The sequence below is a fragment of the Stegostoma tigrinum genome, chromosome 29, assembly GCF_030684315.1.
Source record: "Stegostoma tigrinum isolate sSteTig4 chromosome 29, sSteTig4.hap1, whole genome shotgun sequence".
Classification (NCBI taxonomy): Eukaryota; Metazoa; Chordata; class Chondrichthyes; order Orectolobiformes; family Stegostomatidae; genus Stegostoma; species Stegostoma tigrinum.
The window spans coordinates 40,682,067-40,699,566 of NC_081382.1; the positions used below are offsets into that span (position 1 = coordinate 40,682,067).

Here is a 17,500-nt window from a genome sequence, read left to right on the forward strand (position 1 = left end):
GATTCTGTTTAGAGTTGGATTTGTCTGGAGTCTATGTTGTGTTTTATTGTTGGGAGGGGTTTATGTTCCTGTGTGAGCACAGCGAGGGCCTTTCAAGGTCTCTGTACACATGCGCTGTGAAAAATTCTGAGGTTTACCCCCCCGCCACTTGTCTTTCTGATAATGTGCATTTCCATAGCGCCATTAACCCCCAAGGCACTTTGCAGGCTTGTGATCAGACACTCAGACAATGGGCCTGAGGACACGGTATATAGGGGAGGGTTGACTTAGACAGAGGGGGTTGGTTTTAAGAAGGGTTTTCAGGAATGTGTCTGAGAAGGATGGCGAAGTAACTGGGCGGGTGGGGGGGGTTCTTGCAGTGTTTTTGAGCAGAGACAGGTAAAGGCACTGCTATGAACTGACGCCAGGGATTGGTTGACCTCCAGGGATACCTGAGTGGTTTTGACCCCATGGATGTTCTTCCCATGGGGTCTGCACATTGGGGGTCAGTCCTGAGCTGTAGGCGTTGCTATCTGTGACTAGATAGCCCCCACTCTAAGCCTCTCCATTTCTCAGTCTGACCATGGGGTGGTCAACTGGACTCCGTTTACAGAGGGGTGTTGTTTACTGTTGTCCCACCATCTCTTCTCAGACCCTCAATAGCATATCTTTTCTTTTATTATTTGTTCATGAGAGGGTCATTGACTGAGCCAATATTTGTCACCCATCCCTAACTGGGTTCACCTTGAGCAGGGAAATTAAGGAACGGCCTCGTCGCTGTGAGTTTGGAGTCTCATGTAGGCCAGAGCGGATAAGGATGGCAGATCCCCCTTCCCTTAAAGGGCATTGGTGAATTAGGTAGACGTTAATGGTTGCTTTTAGGCGAGAGTTTGTCCCAGGGCCACTGGTGAAAGAGATGGAGTAGGGCGTTTAGAGCTAAGAAGAAGAGTCATTTCTTCACCCAGAGTGTGGTGACCCTGTGGAATTATAGAAAGTAGTTGAATCCAAAACATTGAATGCTTTCAAGAAGATACAGTTCTTGGAGCTAAGGGCATGAAAGGATACAGGGAGAGAACGGGAGCAGAAGACTGGGATCGATGATCAGCCATGATTGTGTTGAATGGCAGAGCAGGCTTGATGGGCCAAATGGCCAACTCCTGTTTTCCTATATCTGTGTTGCAGGTTTTTATTGAATTCCGATCTCACGACCTGCCGTAGTGGGATTTGAACCCAGGTCTTCAGAATATTAGTGTGGGACTCTGTATTAGAAGTCTAGTGACATCAGCATGACACCAGCCCCGTCTCCATGGTGGCTGCTAAAATTACGGTTGCATCATTGTATACATCACGAGATTAATTTTTGTGTTCTCATTATAGTACAGGGATGGCCTTCAATGATGGGCCGAAGGGAGTAGAGGCTGCGCAAAAGGCCAGTATTGGAGGAGAGTTGTGGGCCTGGAGGAGGTCATGAAGGGAGGGATGGAGGCCATGGAGGATGAGAATGTTAAATCTGAGGTGTTGAAGTTTAAGAGATCTACAGGTGGAGGCGACTGGGTTATAATAGCTTCATCTTCTCGACATTGGGGTTTCACAAATCAATCCATCTGAGAACTGCCTGAGTTTTGATATCACGTGGTTATTATGGGGAAATCTTAACTTCCACATTAACTCTCTCCCTCTGTCTCTCCCTCTGTCTCTCCCTCTGTCTCTCCCTCTGTCTCTCCCTCTGTCTCTCCCTCTGTCTCTCCCTCTGTCTCTCCCTCTGTCTCTCCCTCCCCTCTCCCTCCCCTCTCCCTCCCCTCTCCCTCCCCTCTCCCGTCCCTCTCCCGTCCCTCTCCCTCTATTTTCTCTCTTTCTCTCCCTTTCTCTGTCAATTTCTACCTCTATTTCTCTCTCTCTCTTCCTCTCTCCCTTTTTCTCTGTCTCTCTCTACCTTTCTCTCTACCTCGCTCTCTCTCTCTGTCCCTCTCTCTCTCTGTCCCTCTCTGTCCCTCTCTCTCTCTCTCTGTCTCTCTCTACCTCTATTTTCTCTCTTTCTCTCTCTCTCTCTCTCTACCTCTCTCTCTGTCCCTCTGTCTCTTTCTCTCTGTCAATTTCTACCTCTATTTCTCTCTCTGTCCCTCTCTGTCTTTCTCTACCTCTCTCTGTCTCTCTCTCTCTCTCACCCATACACACACTCTGCCTCTCACTCTGTCTCAATCTGACAAAGAGGGGTTACTGTATTACGTACACTGTACTGAGTTTAGAGAGGCCTTTCCTGTGATTGAGAATGTCTCTATGTTGTCTGATTACAATTCTGTAAAGCATCTTGGAATATTTTACTACATGTTAAAGGAAGCCATGTAAATGCAGTTTGTAGCTGTTGCAGGTTACACCTCCTATCCCAGTTGTTCACAGATATGTCCCACATGACTGTGGGGTCCTGTTGGTTTAATGTTTGATTCTGCACACTCGGGATGAAGTAATGGTTTTAAAATCTCAAAGCTATATCTATTTTATCACCCACTCTGTTTTGTTTCCTTACGTAATTCTCCAGAGACAAATTCAACTTGAAGTCTTACTAAACCAATAACTAACACAGCCTCATTGCACCCTGAAGAAAAGAAAACGTATTATACAATTCTTCACAGGGCTTTCCAGCCCTTGCTGGTTCGAATGTGAAATCCCTTTCCTGGGGTTATTTAAAAAATAATTCCTGGGATTATTTTAACTTTCACCAATGGTGTGGTGTTCCCAGTATGCTTCCTGTGGTTTTATTTTTCGCATAAGGCCCAAAAGCCTGAGGGCTTGGGACGAGGCCTAACTCTGGGCCTAGATAGGACAGAGGCCTCTCTGTGAAAGATCTCCTCAATGTTACTGGTCCACAGCAGGCATTTCTGTTACACATCTGAACGTACATCTCTCTCTCATTTAATTTCCACAGCTTGAGAGATCTGCATGTTTCACCTCTAGCTGTCAAGCCTCTGAGTTTAGCTTCAAATCTGCTTTAATTGTTTTATGTATCTGTGGATGGGAGTCAGGAATTTCTCAGAGGATGTTGGACTTTGAACTGATTGGAGCTGTTTGTGTGGCAGTGAAATCAAAACTCAAAACTACTCCACACACAGTTAGCATCTGGATGTTCGACCTGTTCCTAGGATGGGACAGTTCCCAGGGTGGGGCTGCTGGGAATGGGAGCGATGCCAGGGTGTGAAAGGGTTAGTGCTGAGGATTGTATCAGCCACCACCCACTTGGGGATCAGGGTTTGGGGGAGGTGATGTTAAGTAACTGAGACTTCCTCATGTTTACAAAGACTCTCGGGCAATAGACTACACTGCGGTTAAGATAACGGCCTCGTGGTCACTCGATTAATGAGCAAGACCTGGGACAAGGGTCTATAGCAGGGCCCAATAACCGGGGCTTTAGATTGTCACAGGCTCAGGTCAGGGTTCAGGGTCATGATGATCAGGTCAGGGGTCAGGGCCACCGTACTGGATCAGGGCTCAGGGCCACGGTGCTTGGGTCAGGGGCCAGGGTCACAGTACTAGGTCAGGGGTCAGGGTCACGGTACTGGGTCAGGGGCCAGGGCCACGGTTCTCAGGTCAGGGGTCAGGGTCACGGTACTGGGTCAGGGGCCAGGGCCACGGTTCTCAGGTCAGGGGCCAGGGTCATGGTACTGGGTCAGGGGCCACGGCCACGGTTCTCAGGTCAGGGGCCAGGGTCATGGTACTGGGTCAGGGGCCACGGTTCTCAGGTCAGGGGCCGGGGTCACAGTACTGGGTCAGGGTCACGGTACTGGGCCAGGGTCACGGTTCTCAGATCAGGGGTCAGGGTCACGGTACTGGGTCAGGGTCACGGTACTGGGTCAGGGTCACGGTTCTCGGGTCAGGGGCCAGGGTCACGGTACTGGGTCAGGTTCATGGTACTGGGCCAGGGTCACGGTTCTCAGGTCAGGGGTCAGGGCCACGGTTCTCGGGTCAGGGGCCTGGGTCAGGGTCACGGTGCTCAGGTCAGGGGCCAGGGTCACGGTGCTCAGGTCGTGGTCACAGCCTTTGGGTCAGCGGTTGGCACCACTGTGGTTGGGCCGGGGGTCAGATCCACATGTCATGGGCAGAGCCCATATGGTTGGGGCAGCGGTGGGGGTGATGGGTGCTGGGCTGGTGTCCATGAGCAGGGAGTAGCACTGGGGTCCCTGATTTCTGTACCTGCCTCCAACACCAGGTAGTCTCCCAGAACCAGATTTGATCATGCAGGCTGTGTTGAGCCTGACCAGGAGAGAGGAAGGTGGCAGCGAACCTAGCAGAGAGTGACATGATCAGCAGCGCCCATTCTCCGTCAGGCTCCCCTGGGCAGCTCTCTGAGGGTTGGGCCCAGCCTGGGAGCGTGTGGTTGGGCCTGAACTAGGTGTAAAGTGGAACTGGGCTGAAGTTTCCCAGCAAACACCCATTTTCAGCTTGAATTATCTTCCCTTCACATCGAGATGATCTCAATAACTTAGAAGCTTCTCTGTCTGAACTGGGCGCAAGGGGAAAATGTGTGGTGAGGCTAAAATGTCAGATCACTGATTTAATTCTCACTGCACAGCAGGAAATTGTTGTTACAGGAATAGTGGGAGGTCTGTGGTGGCTTGAGTTATAGAGTGGTGGAGTCATATGTCACACGGACCCTTTGGTCCAACTCATCCGTGCTGACCATCTTTCCCAAACTAGACTCGTCCCATTTGCCTGTTTTTGGCCCAAATCCCTCTAAAACTTTCCTATCCATGTGCCTGTCCAAATACCTTTTTAATGCGCTTCCTGTACCTGCATCTACTACCACGTCTGGCTGCTCATTCCACACACGCACCACCCTCTGTGTGAAAACATTGCCCCTCGATTCCCCATAAATCTTTCTCCTCTCACCTTAAAAATGTGCCCTCTAGTGAGGCTGTTGACTCGCTCGCCGAGCTGGCTTGTTCTCATTCAGACGTTCTGTCACTATGCTAGGTAACATCATCAGTGGACCCTCCGATCAAACGATGTTATTCTAACCGGCTTGGAATTTACGCTGTCCGGTCCAATATGGTGAGTACTGTCATTTCCGGTTTTCAACGGTGTGGGTTTGTACATAGGGTCCGATTCTACATGTTTGTTGATTGAAGTACGGGTGGAGGACCATGCCTCTGGGAATTCCCGTGCCTGTCTATGTTGGGTTTGGGCTACTATGGTTACCTTGTCCCAGTTAAACTGATGGCCTTCGCTGTCTGAGTGTGCCGATACTAAGGAGAGTTTGTCGTGCTGTTTTGTTACTAGCTGATTGTTCGTGTATTCTGTTGGCTAGTCACCTTCCCGTCTGTCTGATTCATCGAGGGCCGAAGGGCCTGTTCAGTGCTGTATTGTTTTATGATGTAATGTTTGTGGCAGTCATTGCATGGCCTGTTGTAAACCACGTTGATTCTGCGTGCTGTGGGAATGGGGTCTTTAATCCTTGTGTTTGTCGAGTGGCTGTCGGCTTGTGGGCCACCACAGTTCCTCGTGATCTTAGGAATCTTGTTGTCAGCTCGAATATGTTTTTGATGTGGGCCTGTGTGGCCAGTGTGTTAGGGTGTACTGTGTCCTCTTGTCATTGACAGACAGACAGAAACTAGCCATCAGCATACACATCCATCAGCTAGTAACAAAACAGCACGACAAACTCTCCTTAGTATCGGCACACTCAGACAGCGAAGGCCATCAGTTTAACTGGGACAAGGTAACCATAGTAGCCCAAACCCAACATAGACAGGCACGGGAATTCCTAGAGGCATGGTTCTCCACCCGTACTTCAATCAACAAACATGTAGAATTGGACCCCATGTACAAACCCATGCGGATGAAAACCGGAAATGACAGTACTCACAATATTGGACCGGACAGCATAAACTCCAAGCGGGTTAGAATAACATCGCTTCATCGGAGGCTCCGCCGATGATGTTACCTAGCATAGTGACAAAACGTCTGGACGAGACCGAGCCAGCTCGGCGAGCGAGTCAACAGCCTCCCCCACCACCCGAGCTACAGATCTTTGCCAAAACTGTGCCGTCTAGTTTTGAGCTCCCCTGCCCTGGGGAAAAGACCTTATCTATGTCTCTCATGATTTTATAAACCGCTAAAAAGTCCCACCTCAACCTCCTACACACAGTGACTAAAGTCCCAGCTAATCAGCCTCTCCCTATAACTCAAACCCTCCAGTCCCAACAACACCCTAGTAAATATTTTCTGTATCCTCTCAAGTCTAACACCATCCTTCCTGTAGCAGGGTGACCAGAACTGTACCCAGTATTCCAAAAGTGGGCTTACTAATGTCCTGTACAACCTCAGCATGACAACTCCTATATTTGTTGGCTTAAGCAGTGAAGGCAAGTGTGCTAAATATCTTCTCAACCACCCTATCTACCTGCGACACAACTTTCAAAGAATTACGCACCTGAACCTGTTAGGTCTCTCTGTTCTACAACTCAACCCAAGGCCCTAACCATTAATTGTATAAGTCCTGCCTTTGTTCATCTTACCATAATGCAATATCTCGCATTATCCGAATTAAACCCCACCTGTGACTCCTCAGCCCATTGGCCCAATTGATGAAGATCCCTTTGTAATCTTGGATAACCTTTTTCACTGCCCACTATCCCCCCAGTATTGGCGTCATCTGCAAACTTACTAACCATGCCTCCTACATTCTCATCCAAATCATTTGTATAAATGATAAGCGGCTGTGGACCCAACACCAATCCCTCTGAAACATCGATGGTCACAGGCCTGCAGTCTGAAAAATAGCCAAATTGTTGCCCAGTTGATAAAAAAGTTCAAGGAGGCACTCGACTGTTGTAGGATAGGCAAAGGAAAATGTTCATTTAAATAGCACCTTTCACTGCCATTCCAAAGTCCTTTTACAGCCAACAAAGAACTCCGAAATCTAGCCACCGTTTGAACGTGGGAAACAGCAAAGCAATAACTGATCAGAGAAATTTTTTTGGAGTGTGCACCAGGTGATCGCCCACTGCCTACGAGAGAGAAGTGGGGTTACAAATGGGTGGGTGGGGGGGTGCTGGTCTATACCTCCTGTCCCATTGGTAACAACCATCTCACGGTGCTGACCATAGAAACAGGAGTTTACATGAACTCCTCGTAGAGTTGGGAAATGGTTGGCTTTTCATGTTTCCATCAGCCCATGTGTGAACAGAACAGTTAAGAAGTTGAAGCAAGTGATTTTTTTTATTTTTAAGTTAAGTTTTTTTTAAACCTTTGATTTGATTTAAATCAGCCATTAGTCTATAGATGGACTTTGTCCTCTAGTGTCAGGAGCTAGATTCTCTCTAATAATTTGTCTCACACTAAATCATTGCTAGATTCTCCTTTCCACTTCTCATTCTATAAGTTACCTATTTCCACCCATTTGATCTTTCAAAGCAGAGCTAAACGTACTCTATTAACGCCCCCGAAACCTCAAGCTCTTGTTGTTACATTGTAGCAGTTCGTGAAGTTAGTTCGTCATCTTCTCGAGGGCAACTAGGGACGGGGGTAATTAATGCTGGGCTCAGCCAGTCACATCCTACAAGTGATTAAAAACAAAAGTATTCAAACTAAGCAAAGTCAGTCGCAGTGAGAATGAGAAGTGATCTAACTGAGGTCTATAAAACGCGAAAGAGGATTGACAGAGCAGACGTAGGGCAAGATGGTTCCCTTGTGTGGGGCAGTCTAGAATGAGAAGTCATTGCTTTAGAATAAGAGGTGGCTGGAAGATATAAAGCAGAGATGGGGAGGAATTACTTCTCACAAAGGATCATTGCTCAAAGGCTGGTTTCCTGTCACCGATTTCACCCTTTATTTACACATGCACAGTGCATAGCCTCTGACCAGCCAGCTCAGAGTCAGCTCCTGAAGTCAGGACACGCTCTGAACCTCCTGTTTACATCTGGCCCAGGTTAATAACCCCAGTCAAGGGTTTCGTAGTCAATGAGATCCACCTGGTTCCAATCACTATAATCCCGAATGTGTCAAATTCCCTCCCCCAGATTGTGTGAATACTGGGACATGGTAAATTTAGGGAGGAGATAGACAGATTTTTCCTTAGTAATCAGTTGAAGGCTTATTGAAGCGGCAGAGCTGAGGCTGAGATGAGATCAGCCATGATTATACTAAATGGGGGAGCAGGCTGGAGAGGCTGAATGGCGAACATAGTCCTTTTTATCCCTTTATTCATTCACGGGATGAGGGCGCCATTGGCCAGCCGCCATTTATTGCCCCATCCCTAATTACCCAGAATTAAGAGTCAACCACGTTGCTGTGGGTCTGGAGTCACATGTAGGCCAGACTAGGTGGGGATGGCAGCTTCCTTCCCTAAAGGGCATTAGTGAACCAAATGGGTTACCAGTCCTTGTTTTTAACCTGGATTCAAAACTGTTTGAAATTCATATCCCAGTTGACGTGGTGGTTCTGCCAGTCGAGGCCTGCAGTCAGGGGCTGGGGGTGAAGGGGGCAGTTGGTGGTTGGGAATGGCTGCTTCTGCCTTTACCATGCCAGTTCCCATCTGTGTTGCTCCAGACGGGAGCAGATGGACTGTGCCTGGAACCAAGGGGAGCCGTGCGGACTCTAATTAGGGGCAGCCGAAGACTCCACTTTGTACACCCTTACGGAACACGAGTCCGTTCAGCCCACCACTCACGCATCAGCTCCCTGAGCAAGCTTTCCAGTTTGTGCCCCCACCCCACCTTCTGTTGGAAAGTCTGTAGGATTTCTCAGCATCTCTCTTCGAGACTGTTTGGACGTGGTTATCATGACAATGTTTCAGACTGAGCTAATAAAAAGTTCTGAAGAACATGCAAGTGTTATTAAAAGAAAAAAAAATTACTCTTCCTCTTGGCCAAGGAGGATTAAAACATTCAGTTCCCAGAGATGTTGGAACAGAAGGCCGTGTAGAACAGCATCAGAAGATCAGAGAATTAACACCAGCTAAAATTACACCCAAGTGAGACATTAGGCTGGTAGTTTAATGTGTGAAATAATGATGGGCCGGTCCAGAGGATTGCCTATCTGTGGAACAACGTCTAACTTCCATCCAGTAGTCTCAATGGAACTGTCTCTGTGATTCTAACATGCTATTAGTTAGAGCTCTATTTTATCAAACTATTCACACGTTGACCTTCAAAATGAAAATCCACATTTCCCTTGTGACCTACACACCCTACGTTCAGTATTAACTTGATGCCTAATCCTGTCGCTAAGACAGAGGAACGGAAGCTGGCCATTCGGCCCATTAAGTCCACCCTGCCTTTCAATGCGATCATGGCTAATCTGATCATCTTCCTCTCCATTTTCCTGCCTTTGTTCCCTTGCCAATTAAAAATCTGTCTCTCTCAGCCTTGAATATACCGGATGACCCAGCCTCAACAGGCCTCTGTGGTAGAGAATTCCACAGATTCACTCCACCCTGAGAAGGAATTCCTCCTCATCTCTGTCTCAGCCCCCTTACTCTGAGATGATGCTGCCTGGTCCTAAACTCTCCTGCAACCTCTCTCTATTGACCTGCCCAGCCCTCTAAGAATCTTGTACGTTTCAATAAGGTCCCCCCCTCATTCTTCTCCAATAAATACAGGACCAACCTACTTGCCCTCTCCTCATGAGGCAGTGCTTTCCCATCCAAGATGAGCCAGGGTGAACCCTCTCTGCACTGCCAGTCTTCCCCTGTAATCTCTGTCTAAACCCTTACCCCGTGAGGCAAGTTTGTGTTGCTTTGTTTTTTTTAAACCATCCTTCCTGCTGTGCAGTGCTGTCCGTTTGATCTAAGCTCTGATGTGTAGGTGAGGTGGATTGGCCATGAGAATTGCAGGGTTACAGGGATAGGGTGGGTCTGGGCGGGATGCTCTTTGGAGGGTCGGTGTCTCCTCGTTGGGCCGAATGGCCTATCTCCACACCTCTATGACCCAGTGTGTTTATTATTAGGGTCGGCTGGTGCATGTGGGGAGCGTGGAGGTGCTGGGTAGGGAAGCTGTATTTACTTTTCACCTCACCTGGGATTATATGTTAGACTCCAGTAGCAACATCAGACCCTTGGTAGGATGACCCTGTTTCCCCTAGTATGAAATAACAAGGTGTAGAGCTGGATGAACACAGCAGGCCAGGCAGCATCAGAGGAGCAGGAAGGCTGATGTTTCGGGCCTAGACTCTTTTTCTGAAGAAGGGCCCAGACCGAAACATCAGCCTTCCTGCTCCTCTGATGCTGCTTGACCTGCTGTGTTCATCCAGCTCTACACCTTGTTATCTCAGATTCTCCAGCATCTGCAGCTCCTACTATCTCCCCCAGTATGAATATGTTTTCTGTTCTTCTCTTGTGCGCCAACATACACTTAATGCATGTTGTTGAGTGTGTGTGTGTGTCTGTGTGTGTGTGCGTGTGTCATATTTAACATCATGCTGTGACCATCCATTGTGTTAAAAGTCAGTAACAATGAGCTCATTCCAATATCAACCACTCACCTCCTTTCTTGTTGCTGTGTGGATTTGCAGCTCTGGAGTGATGAGGTGACAAAAGTAAGTATCTGGAACGAAAACGCACTGGGAAATATAGGTACTGGAAAAACTAGACTGCTGATCACTTGGTGGTCTTGGGGGAGCTTACTGATGAGATGTTTTACCATCTCGAGATGAATCAGCCCTGAACTCTGATCACTTAGAATCCCACAACTTGAAATCTGAGCTTGTCGGGGCGTTTCAGATCAGATCTGTTCCCACCTGCAGTCTTCTTACATTCCGAATGTTAAGGGCTCGCGGGCTGTCAAAATGTGAACAGGGTACCAGAAATTTGCTGAGAACACCCAGGCATGAGTTGGTGCTGTGCCGGAGAGAGAGAGAGAGTTCTCGTTGCAGAACGGTTGCTGAAGATACACTATAAGACCATAAGACATAGGAGTGGAAGTAAGGCCATTCGGTCCATCGAGTCCACTCCGCCATTTAAATCATGGCTGATGGGCATTTCAACTCCGACTAGGAGGAGAGTGGGGTGGGAGGGGAGGTGTACTTTGTCCGCACACTCCAGCCCAAGTGAGACTAGGCCCAGGGTGCAATTTGTGCTGAGCAGAGAGAGCAGAATGATTCACTCATCGCCTTCATTTTTCCACACGCAAATCTGGATCCAAGCCAGTCAGAGAGGCAGAAAGCACAATCCTCCTCGTTGTGCGGAGAGTTTATTCACTTCTCAGTCTTACAGCTCCTTCCACACTTCCAGTGCTACAGGTGCATCCCTTTAGATTTTATTTTTCTGTAACCAGCCTGTTCAGAGATATCAGGACACACACCTCTGGAGCAGATGGGATTTGAACCCAGTCCTCCTGACTTGGAGGTAGGGACACTGCCACTATGCCACAAGAGTTGCTTCTCTCCCTATATATGTTTTGAATGTGAGCCTCCTGGTCCAGGGGGTGGGGACAATACCACTGTGCCACAAGAAGGCCCTTGGGTGTGCTTTTATTTTATTCTAACCAACCTGTGCAGAGATGCTATGACTTACCTCGAGTAGATGGGACTTAAACCCAGGCCTCCTGACAGAGAGGTAGTGACGCTACCACTTCACCACAAGAGCCATCTCTCTCCCTATTTATATGCTCAGACAATTAAAGTGGCCACCCTTGTTTCTTCTTAACCCTGGATGAAAGTTAACAATTTGAATAACTGGACATTAAACTCCTCTCCCCCTCACACCACCAAGAGGCCCAGACGGCTGCCAGAGAAACAGGCAATCTGTTACATTATCACTGAGGATGGGGTCTAAAACCCGGCGATAATTCACATTTATAAGGTGGTCGTTCAGGCTCAGTGCCGCAATGTGGACGTGGGGTTGTCCCGTTCCCGTTTCCGATCCGGAAATCTGGGTCAAGGTGGAAATGTCAAAAACCACTGAGGATGGGTTGAACCAGCGAAGGCATCACAAGTCTGTGGGCGAAGTGCTGGATCAGGACTTGTTTCGGAACTGTACAGACTCGATGGGCCAAAGGGTTTTCCCTGCTGCTGACCTCTATATTTGGGAGTGAAACTAAGTGCTCATGTGAACCACAGAAGGTACATGTTTACAAAGCAGTTAGAAATGCCCCTGGTATGTTAGTGTTTTACTCACAACCGTGTGGAATTTGAAGAGTAGGGGCATCTTACAGCAGTAATATAGACTGTTGGTGAGGGTTTTGGTATGTCTGCCCAAAATTGGACATGTTCATCCTGGGGGGAGTGTGTCAAAGGTTCACTAGATTCGGGATGAGGGGATCGTCCCACGAGGAGGGATTGGGTAGACGCAACTTAGCCTTCCTTGGAGTTGCAAAGACTGAAAGGTGATCTCATTGAAGCACATAAAAATCTTCAAAGCCATGACAGGGTAGATACTGGGGTGATGTGTCCCCTCCCATCATGCACCAGAGAATCTAGGATATGGGGTCACTGTTTCAGAATCAGGGCGTTGGCTATTTAGGATGCGACAAGGAGAAATCTCTTCATTCAGAGGATTGCGAATCTTTGGGATTCTCTTCCTTCCTTGCAGATACTCCATGGTTGAGTATGTTCAAGACAGAGGTTGGTAGATTTTTGGGCCCTAGGGAGTGAAGGAACGTGGGGCTAGGAGGAGCTAAGACAAAAGATTAGCCTCAGTTTGTTGAAGCCTAGGACAGGCCAAGGGGCTAAATAGTCTTGTCCAGATCCTAGTTTGATATGTTCAGTTCATCAATGATCAACACAGCAAATATCAAACGGCTAAGTATACAAAACCACAATTAATAAGACCTGGTTGATCTGGTCATGCCACATTCCTACCTACCCTCCCCCCGATTACCTTTCACCCCTTTAATTGTGAAGAATTCATCTCCCTCTGCCTTAAAAATATTGAAATGCACTACCGCCACCGCCTTTTGAGGAAGAGAGTTCCAGAAGCTTCTTTGCTGCGAGAAACAAACATCTCCTGTTCCTCTCTCTCAAATGGGCCAGTCTTACATGGCTCAGAGTTCAGCCCTGATTGTGCCTCCCAGGTCACGTTTGGCTCTTCTGTTGTTGTTTTTCACTGCCTGGGTCTCAAATGCCTAAAGTCTAAAACATGGGCAGTTGGCTTTCGAACAAGATAGACGAGGTAGTTAAGGTACACTGCCTCTCCCAGTAGCCATGATGTTTGATCTTGTCGCCTGTATCTACCCTGTGCCCAACGCTCTAGTTTTTCCAATGCCTGTGGGGAAGGAGTGGAGGAGATTGAGGGCTAAAGCTGCAATACAAGGGTTATGCGTAAACGCTTGTACAACTGCTCGAGGTAATCATACTGTGTCTCTAACTATTGCCTTATGCATGTTGATCTTTGCAGATTTGAGTGAAGTGAAATTGCAAATCTGAAATTCACATTCCTGCTCCCCGCATGCCTCAGGATCTGAAGCTGGATGAACACAGCAGGCCAAGCAGCATCAGAGGAGCAGGAAGGCTGACGTTTCTGGTCCAGACCCTTGTTCAGAAATCTGAAGGGCCTAGGCCTGAAACGTCAGCCTTCCTGCTCCTCTGATGCTGCTTGGCCTGCTGTGTCCATCCAGCCCCACACCTTGTTATCTCAGATTCTCCAGCATCTGCAGTTCTACTATCTCCATGCCTTAGGATCTGATGGCTGCCCAGTTCCTTTCTAAATTAAATCTATCTGTCTGAAAAAATGAATTCAAAAGACTCACATCTGCAATTTTAAAGAAACCACTTTGTTGTGATTGATTTGTGAGTCAAATTGTATCCTTTACCTCCAAAGATTAAAACAAACACTATCTTTTTACAGAGTAATGTGTTGCAGCTTTACAGACAGTTCTGGGCTTTCCTTTGGGAACTGTTTTTAATCTTTTTCGGGAAAAATTACAGCAATATCTTTTAATGGTTTAATTAAATAACCACAAATGGAATATGGATCATTCTAGAAAATGACAGGTGTGTGTTCAAGGGATTGGCCAGTTATTGATGATTTGAGAAAATGCCAAAAGCTGAACCCTTGCTTATTCACTTTCCACTGAGAAGACTGTGCTCGAGGAGCTGTGATGGAGTGGGATCATCTGTATACAGCTTCACCTTGTGTGGGACTTTGTTTCAGTCCTGCATCTATGTACTAAAGGTTTAGGTGCTAGACTTGATCTGGGACATCTTTCTCCTTTTCAGAGCTAGCTCCCATATGCTCCCTGATTAATGGGGTGCGTTGTTTAAGAAAATCGAGAGCTTGAAGCTCTTCAGAATATAATACTCTTTCCCATGTTTTTAATGTGGCAGCTGTACTGACGCCAGTGTGTTGCTGCTGTTGATATGTGTTTTCATTTTTCCTTCATGCATGAGAAAACACTTGCATTTAAACACCTGCGTTAGATCTTTGTATCTCTAATCAGAGTTCTTCAGACATGGCTCAGTCATTAGCTCTGCTGCCTCCCAGCACCAGTGACCCAGGTTCACTTCCAGCCTCGGGCGACTGTCTGTGTGGAGTTTGCACATTCTCCCCGTGTCTGCGTGGGTTCCATCCGGGTGCTCCGGTTTCCTCCCACAGCCCAAAGGGGTGCAGGCCAGGGTGGAACGGCCATGCTAAATTGCCCCATAGGGTCCAAAGATGTGCAGCCTGAGTGGGTTGGCCGTGGGAAATGCAGGGTTACAGCGATAGGGTAGAGGTGTAGATCTGGGTTGGAGCAGACTTTTGATGGACTGAGTGGCCTGCTTCCACTCATCAGGGATTCTATGATTCCATTAGATTGTCCATTTTGGGTTATCTTGCATTGGGTGATGGATTATAACTTGCTTCAGAACCAATCCCTAAAACCTGGTTTGCTGCTTTGTCTAATGTGGGGTAACACAAGTCTGTGAAGTTTATTAGATCTGGTGGGGGTTTGAAAATGAATTATTGGTAATTAAGTACTAACTGTGTGCTTCTTACTTTGGAACGTCTACTGCAGTATCTCTCTAAATATAGAGTGTGCTTTTAAACCTTCTAGTTGTATGTTTGAAGTGGAATATCTTTGAGCATGGTTGATTAAGATATTGTCAAAGCTTGTGGTCCTGCACTCATCAGGACTGTTCACAAGAATACCAAAACAAAGTGAAGAGAAGAGAATGCTGATTGGTTGACACACTTGCTAAATGTTTTAAAATGTTGTTCCCCTTTACACTGGTATTTCTTTTGAATTATCCTGGTGAATGCAAGATAAAAAAAAACCTTTGACAAAATGTGTCTTCTTCAGCAGTGCTCTAGTGCTGAATTGTTAAACTCTCTTTGAGCATTTTTATTTTAATTGTAATTAGAACAAAATGGACAGGAGAAACTCAGTAGGTCTGGCAGTATCTCTGACAAAGCATTGGTATTTTGAGGCCAATGTGACTCTTCAGAATTCTAACCTGAAGAAGAGTCACTGGATATCAAATGTTAGCTCTGGTTCTGTCTCCACAGGTGCGGCCAGACATGCTGAGTTTCTCCGGCAATTTCTATTTTTGTCTCAGACTTCCAGCATCTGCAGAACTTTGCTTTTATCACTGTGGTTATGTTTGTCTGTGTCTGACCAATGACCAGTGCTGTTATTCATTTGGTGCTGCACGTGGGAGGTTGAGGATGGAATATTAGATGATGATGACGGACACAGGAGTCACTGCAGAGCAGTGAGGTGTAGGAGCAATGCCTAAACTGCTCCTAACTCCACAACCAGGAGTGAGAGCAGAAACATAACAAAGCAACCCAGTCCAATATCCCTGACTGTATGCACGTCAACAGTCAGAGAGAGAACTAGCCAAGCCTAGACTCTGCAGAGTTTAGCAGACTGACCAGCGACCTAAGCAAACTATGTACAGTTCTTAATCAGCTTGATAGGGTTGATATTAAAAGATTTGTTTCCCCTGAATGGAGAATCTAGAGCACAATCTCAGGAAAAGGTATCAGTCATTTAGGGCTGAAATGAGAAGCACTTCCTTTAGTCAACAGGTTGTGAACCTTTGAAATTGTTATGGACCAGACCAAACCCCCTCAAAATATATCGAGGAGATAGCCTAGACCCTAGCTTTTATCTTAAAAGAAAATGTAGAGTGTTGTGCCCCAGATATGATTCAATTGGTCACACCACTAGGCTTTAAGCAAAGCACATTTTATTTTAACTGTGTTTAAGAATACAAATAAAAAATGAAGAATTGGCATGACTTTAATAAATAATACTTAACAACATAATGTTATTTAACTACTACTCGTCACCTGTTCCGATATAGCAGTATCCCATAAACATGCGCTTGGCAGAGGCAAATTCAGCAAAACCGATTTCCCTCACCTGCTATCTCCTCCAGGCCAGGAGAGGGCAACACAGACAGAATGATTCTGACAGTGGAAAGAGAGAGAGAGAACTTCTGCTTTTTGCAACAGCAGAGACAGAGCTATATAGAGCAGCTTCAACTCCAAAGCCCCGACTTCAACAACTGAAAGCAAAACTAAAACCCTGGGTCTGTGTGTGAGCCTGACTCCACCCACTCATGCCTTTTTTTAAAAAAAGAATCCAAAGCTATTTACTCTGCTTTCCATGGAGCAGACACCATGGTTACAGTACCCTTCTTTAAGAGAAATAGGACAGAATAAATCACTCTTATTGTCACAGAATTCTTTATTCCAGTCACGGATTATTGGGTAATAAGGGAATGAAGGGATTTGGAGCAGGAAGGTGTCATTGAGGTGGAAGACCAGCCAACATAGCATGCTTGTAGAGCTGAATGGCCTACTCCTGCTCCTGTTCTGCACCATGGCTCGTGGCCGGGTCATCGGAAGCAGACGCTCTTCCAAAATTGACTGTTCTGTTCTTTCTTGCACAACCCCTTCACAATTCTTCCAAAAGATTCCATAAATTTGTGAGTCTCCAAAGAAGAGGTTCAAGTCCCCCATGCCCCATTTCCTTACAGTTCCCTCAGAAGGATCCGCGTGACCTTTCCAACCCATTGCAAACCACAGTGTTGAGTGAGCAGGCAGTGTCTGATATGGCCCAGTTACTGCGCAGAATATTCCTTGATGGGATGTGGCTGTTTGCTGGCAAGGCTAGGATTTGTTGCCCATCCCTAAATGCCAGAGCCATTTCAGAGGGTAGTTCAGAGTTACGAATGTTGCCTGTGGGTATGGGATCACAAGTAAGCCAGGCTGGATAAGGACAGCAGATTTCCTTCCCTGCAGGACAGCTCAGCGGTTAGCACTGCTGCCTCACAGCGCTAGGGACCGGGTTTCAGTTCCACCTTCGGGCAACTGTCTGTGTGGAGTTTACGTGTTCACCCCGTGTTTGCGTGAGTTTCCACCAGGTGCTCTGGTTTCCTCTCAGAGTTTGAAGATGTGCTCCTCAGATAGATTGGCCGCGCTAAATTGCCCATAGTGCCCAGGGATGTGCAGGCTGGGTGGGTTAGCCATGAGGATTGCAGGGTTACAGGGATAGAGTTGGGCCGGTGGATCTGGGTGAGATGATCTTCAGAGGGTCGGTGTGGAATCGATGGGCCAAATGGCCTGCCTACATACTGTAGGGATTCAATGATAACAGACTGAATA

General features: G+C 47.1%; 1 protein-coding gene across 5 annotated transcripts in view; it reads left to right on the forward strand.

The window, feature by feature from the left end:
- sh3glb2b (SH3-domain GRB2-like endophilin B2b) overlaps positions 1-17,500 on the forward strand; it is a 126,975-nt gene that overhangs the window by 84,448 nt on the left and 25,027 nt on the right. For 2 of the 5 annotated variants that reach the window (XM_059638407.1, XM_059638406.1), the window contains exon 7: positions 10,483-10,506. The exons of the other annotated variants lie outside the window; for them this stretch is intronic. In XM_059638407.1, coding sequence (XP_059494390.1) covers positions 10,483-10,506 — 24 coding nt within the window. The remainder of the gene's footprint in view (positions 1-10,482; positions 10,507-17,500) is intronic. 5 annotated transcript variants of the gene reach the window in all.